The following is an 11,307-nucleotide window of genomic DNA, read 5'->3' on the forward strand; positions in this document are numbered from 1 at the left end:
TTTTCACGATCACCACCAGGGGGCGGGGCTGCCTTCAGACGCGGTTCCTCCTTGTATTCAGGAGCTGGTTTCACTTGCCTACTTTGTAGCCACAAGACAGAATATTGCTGCAGTACACAAAGGGGCTCTCAGTTTCTGAGGGAGGAGCTTCTGTAACATCCAGATGGAGACTAGATTTCTTAGACTGGTGGATTGCAGGGAACAAGGATTGTTTTCTTTTGCGAACATGCATTCTGCCACTCACTCAGTTCTTCTGATCATCTTAATATTCAGTAAGTAACATTTTATCCTACATGTTAATGATTTTTCATTTTTCTATGATTATAGGTAACTTTTACATTTCTTCTGTGGCTGAAAACTCTCCTCCTGTACATTTATACTAAAACAAAGTGATTCTCTTCCAGGAGGGACCAATGGTGACTCAGTGACCCAGACAGAAGGCCCAGTGACTGTCTCAGAGGGGGCTCTCATGACCCTGAACTGCACTTACCAGACTGCTGATCCAGCTCCCTATCTTTTCTGGTATATCCAGCGTCTCAACAAAGCTCCTCAACTCCTCCTGAAAGGCTCAATGTCAGACCTAAAGCCAAAGAGTGAAGGTTTTCAGGCCACTCTTGTTAAGAATAACAGCTCCTTCCACCTGCAGAAACAGGCAGTGCAAGCATCAGACTCGGCTGTGTACTACTGTGCTCTGAGTGACACAGTGACACAGGGCTGCGGGGGAGCTGAGCACAAACCCAGAGTGCAGATGGGGCTCTGGCTGTGGGCAGCCCTGCAAGGGGTGTTGTTTCTCTCTCCAGTGTGCTCTGCTAGAGGTATTGTCAAAGCACTTCCAGTTCTGCCCCTCAGAGTCAAGGACCTGTGAATCTTGGGTTGCCCTACAGAGAGGAATCTGGAGCGGGACAGTGCAGAAAGGAACCTACAAGCTTTTCTCCAGAACTGCCTGTTTTCAGCCCATCGACATCCCCTCAGATAGAATCCCTTAAAGTGACATTAACTCTTCAATGACAATTCAGATTATATATGCTGAAATAGTTCACAGTGTGTTAAGGAAAATTCCAGGACACATTGTTGATGGATGATTGTGTGACCTGGAAGCTAGTCTCTGGTTTTAAAAATTCTGTCCAAGACTGTGTATCCTGCTGAGTTTCACCTGCAGACACTCCATCTTCTGTGACTGGAGTTTTATTCTCTCTTTCCTTGACTTTTCCATCCCTTCTGGTTGTCAGAAATTCTGCTGCCTAAGTAAGTTCCAGGAGGAGATTTTCTGAGAAGATACTCCTTCTGTCAAGGGCCCTGTGGATGAGAGCAGCGCCCTCTGTAAACATCGCGGGCGCTGTGTGCATTGTTTGTATTCAAACTATGTACAGGATAGTCTCTGTTAGTAACCTCATCTCAGGGAAATGAATGCCAAAGAATGTTCAAATTACCATACAGTTGCACTCATTTCACATGTTAGCAAGAGTATGCTCAAAATCATTCAAGCTAGGCTTCAGCAGTACATGAACCAAGAATTTCTGTTGTAGAAACTGGGTTTAGAAAAGGCAGAGGAACCAGAGCAGATCCAATATCTGCTAGATCACAGAAAAAGTAATGGGATTTTAAAAAATCTACTTCTGCTTCATTGACTACACTAAAGCCTTTCACTGTGTGGATCACAATAAACTGTGGGAAATTCTTAAAGAGATGGGAATACCCAAGAAACCTGCATGCAGGACAAGGAGAAGTTAGTGCTGGACATGGAACAATGGACTGGTTCAAAACTGGGAAAGGAGTACATCAAGGCTATATACTGTCACCCTGCTTATTTAACTTATATGTGGAGTACATCATGTGAAATGCAGGGCTGGATGACTCACAAGCTGGAATCAAGATTGCCAGGAGAAATATCAACAACCTCAATGGTATGTGGATGACTCCACTTTGATGGCAGAAAGTGAAAGGAAACTAAAGAATCTCTTGATGCAGGTGAAAGAGAAGAGTAAAAAAGCTGGATTAAAACTCAACATTAAAACATTAAAATTACATCATCTGGTCTCATCACTTTATGGCAAATAGATGGGGGAAAATGAGGAAATAGTGACAGATTTAATCATCTTGGGCTTCAAAATCACTGCAAATGGTGACTTCAGCCATGAAATTAAACGATGCTTGCTTCTTGGAAGAAAAGCTATGACCAACCTAGATAGCATATTAAAAAGCAGAGACATTACTTTACCCACAAAGGTCCATATAGTCAGAGCTATGGCTTTCTCAGTAATCATGTATGGATGTGAGAGTTGGACCATAAAGAAGGCTGAGTGCCAAATAATTGATGCTTTCTAGCTGTGATGTTGGAGAAGACTCTTGAGAGTCCCTTGGACTGCAAGGAGATCAAACCAGTCAATCCTAAAGGATATCAATCCTAAATATTCATTGGAAGGACTGATGCTGAAGCTTAAGTTCTAATATTTTAGCCACCTGATGTGAAGAACCGATTCACTGGAGAAGACCCTGATGCTGGGAAAGATTGAGGGCAAGAGGATAAGGAGGTGACAGAGGATAAGATGGTTGGATGGCATCACTGACTCATTGGACGTGAGTTTAGCAAACTCTGGGAGATGGTAAAGGACAGGGAAGGACACACAACACCTGCAATATTTACAGAGTGAGCTGCTCTGATCCACAGGGCCCTTCGGAAGGACTATCTTGTCAAGAAGGTGTCCTCTTGGAACTTACTTAGGCAGCAGCATTTCTGGAGCAACTAGAAGGGATAGAAAAGTCAAGGAAAGAGAGAACAAAGCTCCTGGCGTGCTGCAGTGCCTGGGCTAGTAAAGAGTCAGACATGACCTAGGGATTGAACAGCAACAAAAACACGGAAAATAAATTCATCAATCAGTCATATTTCAGACACATGGAAAAAGTGTTTATGTACTCTTACAATAAGTTATCTTGGCAGCAGAGTGAGCTTTTTCACCTGTTCAAGAAACTAGGAGGAAGTATCACCCCCTCCCGAAGCAGGAGCATCTCCCCACTCCTCTGCTCACGAGCAGGAATGCGGATCCACTTTTGCGACCTGCGCACTAGGTGCAAGCAGCAGCGACCAGCGCGCTAAGCTCAGCTGAGAGGAGCTACCCAATGTCCGAAGTAGGGGCAGAAGCCGGGAGGACCCCATCCCCAAAGAGCAGGGGCCAAGAAGATTTACCCCACGTCCGAGGTCGGGGGGCAGCGGCGGAGCATGACAGGCTGTGACGGCGCAGGAACGGCCGAGAGGGGCTACCCCGCGTCCGATTTCAGGGGCGGCCGGGAGGAGCCACCCCGCATCCGTCCGAGGTTAGGGGCGATTTCCGAGAGGAACTATCCCATGTCCGAGGTCAGGGGCGGCAGCCGGGAAGAGCAACCCCATGTCCAAGGAGCGGTGGCTGTGCAGGCGCAGGAGGGCTTAGAGGAGCCATCCCACGTTGAAGATTAGGAAGGGCTGCAGTGAGGAGATACCCCTCATCCAATGTAAGGAGCAGGGGCTGCGCTTTGCTGGAGCAGCCGTGAAGAGATACCCCACACCCAAGGTAAGAGAAACCCAAGTAAGATGGTAGGTGTTGCAAGAGGGCATCAGAGGGCAGACACACTGAAACCATACTCACAGAAAACTAGTCAATCTAATCACACTAGGACCACACCCTTGTCTAACTCAATGAAACTGAGCCATGCCCACAGGGCAACCCAAGATGGATGGGTCATGGTGGAGAGGTCTGACAGAACGTGGTCCACTGGAGAAGGGAATGGCAAACCACTGCAGTATTCTTGCCTTGAGAACCCCATGAATAGTATGAAAAGGCAAAATGATAGGATACTGAAAGAGGAACTCCCCAGGGCAGTAGGTGCCCAATATGCTACTAGATATCAGTGGAGAAATAACTTCAGAAAGAATGAAGGGATGGAGCCAAAGCAAAAACAATACCCAGCTGTGGATGTGACCGGTAATAGAAGCAAGGTCCGATGCTGTAAAGAGCAATATTGCATAGGAACCTGGAATGTCAGGTCCATGAATCAAGGCAATTTGGAAGTGGTCAAACCAGAGATGGCAAGAGTGAATATCGACATTCTAGGAATCAGCGAACTAAAATGGACTGGAATGGGTGAATTTAACTCAGATGACCATTATATCTACTACTGCGGGGAGGAATCCCTCAGAAGAAATGGAGTAGCCATCATGGTCAACAAAAGAGTCCAAAATGCAGTACTTGGATGCAATCTCAAAAACGACAGAATGATCTCTGTTTGTCTCCAAGGCAAACCATTCAATATCACGGTAATCCAAGTCTATGCCCCAACCAGTAATGCTGAAGAAGCTGAAGCTGAACAGTTCTATGAAGACCTACAAGACCTTTTAGAACTAACACCCAGAAAAGAGGTCCTTTTCATTATAGGAGACTGGAATGCTAAAGTAGGAAGTCAAGAAACACCTGGAGTAACAGGCAAATTTGGCCTTGGAATGCGGAATGAAGCAGGGCAGAAACTAATAGAGTTTTGCCAAGAAAATGCACTGTTCATAGCAAACACCCTCTTCCAACAACACAAGAGAAGACTCTAAACATGGACATCAACAGATGCTCAACACCGAAATCAGATTGATTATATTCTTTGCAGCCAAAGATGGAGAAGCTCTATACAGTCAACAAAAACAAGACCAGGAGCTGACTGTAGCTCAGATCATGAACTCCTTATTGCCAAATTCAGACTTAAATTGAAGAAAGTAGGGAAAACCACTAGACCATTCAGGTATGACCTAAATCAAATCCCTTATGATTATACAGTGGAAGTGAGAAATAGATTTAAGGGCCTACATCTGATAGATAGAGTGCCTGATGAACTATGGAATGAAGATCATGGCATTGTACAGGAGACAAAGATCAAGACCATCCTCGTGGAAAAGAAATGCAAAAAAGCAAAATGGCGATCTGCGGAGGCCTTACAAATAGCTGTGAAAAGAAGAGAGGTGAAAAGCAAAGGAGGAAAGGAAAGATATAAGCATCTGAATGCAGAGTTCCAAAGAATAGCAAGAAGAGATAAGAAAGCCTTCTTCAGCGGTCAATGCAAACAAATAGAGGAAAAGAACAAAATGAGAAAGACTAGAGATCTCTTCAAGAAAATTAGAGATACCAAGGGAACATTTCATGCAAAGATGGGCTCGATAAAGGACAGAAATGGTATACACCTAACAGAAGCAGAAGATATTAAGAAGAGATGGCAAGAATACACAGAAGAACTGTACAAAAAAGATCTTCATGACCCAGATAATCACGATGGTGTGATCACTCATCTAGAGCCAGACACCCTGGAATGTGAGTCAAGTGGGCCTTAGAAAGCATAACTATGAACAAAGCTAGTGGAGGTGATGAAATTCCAGTTGAGCTGTTTCAAATCCTGAAAGATGATGCTGTAAAAGTGCTGCACTCAATATGCCAGCACATTTGGAAAACTCAGCAGTGGCCACAGGACTGGAAAAGGTCAGTTTTCATTCCAATCCCAAAGAAAGGCAATGCCAAAGAATGCTCAAACTACTGCACAGTGGCACTCATCTCACATGCTAGTAAAGTCATGCTCAAAATTCTGCAAGCCAGGCTTCAGCAATATGTGAACTGTGAACTTCCTGATGTTCAAGCTGCTTTTAGAAAAGGCAGAGGAACCAGAGATCAAATTGCCAACATCCACTGGATCATGGAAAAAGCAAGAGAGTTCTAGAAAACCTCAATTTCTGCTTTATTGACTATGCCAAAACCTTTGACTGTGTGGATCACAATAAACTGTGGAAAATTCTGAGAGAGATGGGAATACCAGACCACCTGACCTGCCTCTTGAGAAATCTGTATGCAGGTCAGGAAGCAACAGTTAGAACTGGACATGGAACAACAGACTGGTTCCAAATAGGAAAAGGAGTATGTCAAGGCTGTATATGTCACCCTGCTTATTTAACTTCTATGCAGAATACATCATGAGAAACGCTGGACTGGAAGAAACACAAGCTGGAATCAAGATTGCTGGGAGAAATATCAATAACCTCAGATATACAGATGACATCACCCTTATGGCAGAAAGTGAAGAGGAACTAAAAAGCCTCTTGATGAAAGTGAAAGAGGAGAGGGAAAAAGTTGGCTTAAAGCTCAACATTCAGAAAACGAAGATCATGGCATCTGGTCCCATCACTTCATGGGAAATAGATGGGGAACCAGTGGAAACAGTGTCAGGCTTTATTTTGGGGGGCTCCAAAATCACTGCAGATGGTGACTGCAGCCATGAAATTAAAAGACGCTTACTCTTTGGAAGGAAAGTTATTAAAAACCTAGATAGCATATTCAAAAGCAGAGACATTATTTGCCGACTAACGTCCATTTAGTCAAGGCTATGGTTTTTCCAGTAGTCATGTATGGATGTGAGATTTGGACTGTGAAGAAGGCTGAGTGCTGAAGAATTGATGCTTTTGAACTGTGGTGTTGGAGAAGACTCTTGAGGGTCCCTTGGTCTGCAAGGAGATCCAACCAGTCCATTCTGAAGGCGATCAACCCTGGGATCTTTGGAAGGAATGATGATAAAGCTGAAACTCTAGTACTTTGGCCACCTCATGCGAAGAGTTGACTCATTGGAAAAGATTCTGATGCTGGGAGGGATTGGGGGCAGGAGGAGAAGGGGACGACAGAGGATGAGATGGCTGGATGGCATCATTGACTCGATGGACGTGAGTCTGAGTGAACTCCGGGAGTTGGTGATGGACAGGGAGGCCTGGCGTGCTGCAATTCATGGTGTTGCAAAGAGTCGGACATGACTGAGCGACTGAACTGAACTGAACTACATCTCTGATACAATCGTGCCCACTGCACAGAGTCCCTCTGCATCTCTGCAGGCTGAATTCCTGTCTGCAACTTCCGGGAGCAGCCTTTCTGGAAGGACAGTGGTTGGGACAGCAGTCGGGAAGAGATGTATGTTTTTCTGCTGGGCAGTCTGTGAGATGTGGCCAGGATACTAATCATTGTCATTTCATAATTTATGGTGTGTGTGATTTGCTAGAAGAAGGCAATGGCAACCTATCCAGTACTCTTGCCTGGAAAATCCCATGGACGGAGGAGCCTGGTAGGCTGCAGTCCATGGGGTCAGGCCGAGACAGACACAACTGAAGCAACTTAGCAGCAGTAGCAGTGAGTTGCTAATAGTGTCTGACTCTTTGTGACGCCGTGGAATGTAGCCCAACAGACTCCTCTGTCCATGGAATTTTCCAGGCAAGATGTTGGAGTGGGATGCTATTCCCTTCTCCAGGAGATCTTTCTGACCCAGGGACTGAACCCTCATCTCCTCAATTGGTAGGCAGATTCTTTATCACTTAGCACGTGGGAAGCCCAATTTGTTGGCACAACTACTTAAATCCAGAGTTTAATAGTTATAGTAGTTTTATGGTCTTGGCAGATGTACTCACCATCATCACTTAGGGAGAATCTGGACACCCATCTGAAGATAAGCACTGCCTTCCTGCCTGGCATCCTGGAGTCCTGCACACTGGGTGCTGGCCACCTGTGCACTGGGGGTTCACATCTTAATAAGCAGACCTAGAAATGGAGAGGGGAGTGAAAGAACAAAAATAAATCTTAACGGTGGGGAAATACAAGTATTCTAGCAGGTTTTATTTCCCTGGTGGTAACTCGTCAGTTCTCTGCTTTTGGTCTGATCTCTCATTTCATGTACTGGGGTCCAGGCTAGTGGGAGTACAGACAGGGCATAGGATTTTTTTTTTTGCTTACCTGCTCCTCAATCAACTGAAAGTAATTTGAGGTAGGAATTGTGTCTGATTTTTGTTTCCACATTGTACACAACCCTGTCAATTTCCAGAATGAATGCTGAAAGCTAGGGATTCCTGAAAATGCACAAGAGTTTAAGAGAATCTAGGTGATCTGCTGAGCCAGAGAGTCCTGCCAGCATGATAACCTTAACTCAAGATTCTAATTTTAGGTGGAGGGTTGGTTCAGTGAGTAGGACTCTGCATTCACATTGCAGGAGGCCCAGGTTCGATCCCTGGTCAGGGAACTAGATCCCACACGCCTAAGATAAGACCTGGCGCAGACAAAAAACAAAGAAAAAGAACAGCTCAGCAAACAGATGTGCATTGAAAATGACCCCAGTTTTGGTAAGAACTAACAAAATTCATTTTAACTGGTGAGAAAATCTCTGTAGGCGAAAAAGGCACATTTGAAGAAGACTGTACTTGAGTTCATCTGACTGAGTCACAGCCATTGTTACTGGATTGACAACGCTGCCCTGAGAGCCTGTGTCAGGCAGCCTCCCAGCTGTCTGCAGCCACACGTCCCCAGGCCTTAGAATGGTTTATGTCAGCAAAGAACAATGTTTGACTTCTTACCATATTATAGTTAGACTTTGCATAAAATAAACCCAATCCTAGAGAAAAGAACAAGCTATGAAATGACCCCATTAAATCTTTTGCTGGGTTCACTTCACTAGCACAAATAATTGCACAAGAAACTAGCCAAACAGGCTGACAGACACTGAGCAAACAGTTCTTTCCATTGAGATTCTTGAATCCCTAATAAAATAGACAAACAGAAGTCAGATAAATACCACACACATGCCTCAGGAATGAAGAGTGCCTGGCTAATATATTAAGCATCTAAACTTGACATTCTAAAAGAAATATTTAGTTAAATTAAAAGAACTATGTGACAAGAGGTAAAAAGACATTTCAAGAGCCAGGTTACCTAAGTAAAGTCACCTGTCCCTCATGAGACTAAAGGGGTAAGGTTGCTGTCCTCCAAGGATGGTCCAACACCCCCCTTACTCTCCCCGCCCCGCCAAGCCCTGCCTTACCCTTATCTCTCTCTCTCTTTTTGTCAAATTTCCTCCTCTCTGGTACAGAGGTCCACAATTTTTAGGTATTTCAGGATCTCTGTTCTCCTATTCTGTCTCAATCCCACAGTGAGACGGCTGCACTATTTTTGGTAAATCCCTCGTGCACTGGTGCCTGGAAGCTGCCTCCATGAAGGAAGCTGGGCAATGTTAGTGTTCATCTCATCTGTTTTCCTTATCTCTCTGCTCCCTGAAGTTCAAGGTCCAAAAATAGTCTTCCAGTTGAAGATCAACTCTACTGTTATCAGTGAAAAAAAAGTCACATATTTTACTTTTATTGTGTTTTACAAATATGTCATTCCATGATATATCAGGATAATAACCTTATCATCTAAGTGCACATTATTAGACACCTGCGTTAGATAAACTTTTCTCCACGGCATGCTGACAGAGTCAGCATGAATATAACTACTTCAGAGAGATGACTTGGGGAGAGGAGGGAGCACTTTCCATACAGAGGGGTCCTTCTCTGTCCCATGGGAATCTTTGAGGCACATGCAAGGAAGAAACCTCTGACTATTCCATTTAGAAATTGTAAATGGGGTTTCTTGAGAAGCTAGGAATACCTTTACCATGCAAAAAATTATGGAAGTAATACTAGAATATTTCCGTAAGCACGCTGATGTTTAGGACTCTCTTCTTAGTGTCCTGTCCCATTCTCCTGTAAGTAATCCCACAAACTGTTACCAGGAGAAATAGGTCAGACCGGACTGTGGTGCAATTTTCAGGATCACCACCAGAGGGCGGGGCTTCCTTCAGATGCGGTTCCTCATTGTCTTCAGGAGCTGGTTTCACTTGCCTGCTTTGTAGCCACAAGACAGAATATTGCTACAGTACAGAAAGGGGCTCTCAGTTTCTGAGCGAGGAGCTTCTGTAACATCCAGATGGAGACTAGATTTATTAGATTTGTGTATTGCAGGGAACAAGGATCGTTTTCTTTTGCGAACATGCATCCTGTCACTCACTCAGTTCTTCTGATCATCTTAATATTCAGTAAGTAATATTTTATTCTAAATGTTAATGATTTTTCACTTTCTTATAACTAGAGGTAAGTTGTATTTTTCTTCTTGGACTGAAAACTCTCCTCCTGAACATTTCTACGATAACAAAGTGATTTTCTTCCAGGAGGGACCAATGGTGACTCAGTGAACCAGACAGAAGGCCCAGTGACTGTCTCAGAGGGGACTCTCATGACCCTGAACTGCACTTACCAGACCACATATTCGAATCCCTATCTTTACTGGTATATCCAGCATCTCAACAAAGCTCCTCAACTCCTTCTGAAGGGCTTAACAGCAGACAAGAAGGTAGAGCATGAAGGTTTTCAGGCCACTCTTGTTCAGAGTGACAGGTCCTTCCACCTGCAGAAACGGGCAGTGCAAGCATCAGACTCGGCTGTGTACTACTGTGCTCTGAGTGACACAGTGACACAGGGCTGCGGGGGAGCTGAGCACAAACCCAGAGTGCAGATGGGGCTCTGGCTGTGGGCAGCCCTGCACGGGGGTGCTGTTTCTCTCTCCAGTGTGCTCTGCTAGAGGTATTGTCAAAGCACTTCCAGGTCTGCTCCTCAGAGCCAAGGACCTATGAATTCTTGGGTTGCCCTACAGAGAGGAATCTGGAGCGGGACAGTGCAAAAAGGAACCTAAGAGCTTTTCTCCAGAAATGCCTGTTTTCAGCCCATCAACATCCCCTCAGATAGAATCCCTTAAAGTGAAATTAACTCTTCAATGACAATTCAGATTATATATGCTGAAATATTTCACAATGTGTTAAGGAAAATTCCAGGGCACATTGTTGATCGATGACTATGTGACCTGGAAGCTAGTCTCTGGTTTTTAAAATTTAGGCCAAGATTGTGTTTCCTGCTGAGTTTCACCTGCAGACACTTGATCTTCAGGGAGTGGAGCTTTATTCTCTCTTTCCTTGACTTTTCCATCCCTTTTGGTTGCTCTAGAAATTCTGCTGCCTAAGTAAGTTCCAGGAGGAGAGTTTCTGAGAAGATACTCCTTCTGTCAAGGGCCCTGCGGATGAGAGCAGCCCACTCTGTAAACATCGCGGGCGCTGTGTGCATTGTTTGTATTCAGTGGGTACAGGATATTCTCTTTGCTAATAACCTCATCTCAGGGAAATGGATTCCAAAGAATGTTCCAATTACCATAAAATTGCACTCATTTCACATGCTAGCAAGATGATGCTCAAAATCCTTCAAGGTCTGCTTCAGCAGTACGTGAACCAAGAACTTCAGACGCACAAGCTGAGTTTAGAAAAGGCAGAGGAACTAGAGATGAAATTACCAACACCGGCTGGATCACAGAATAAAGCAAGTGAATTAAAAAAAAGTCTACTTCTGTTTCATTGACTATTCTAAAGCCTTTGACTGTGTGGATCACAACAAACTGTGGAAAATTCTTAAATTATGGGAAT

At 44.4% G+C, this 11,307-nt stretch overlaps 1 gene segment (V, D, J or C); it reads left to right on the plus strand.

Moving 5' to 3' along the window:
* Positions 127-10,418, plus strand: LOC108636871. The segment is given in 2 exon segments: positions 127-272; positions 10,009-10,418. Coding segments are annotated over 2 exon segments (519 nt in total).

The sequence above is a fragment of the Capra hircus genome, chromosome 10, assembly GCF_001704415.2.
Source record: "Capra hircus breed San Clemente chromosome 10, ASM170441v1, whole genome shotgun sequence".
Classification (NCBI taxonomy): domain Eukaryota; kingdom Metazoa; phylum Chordata; class Mammalia; order Artiodactyla; family Bovidae; genus Capra; species Capra hircus.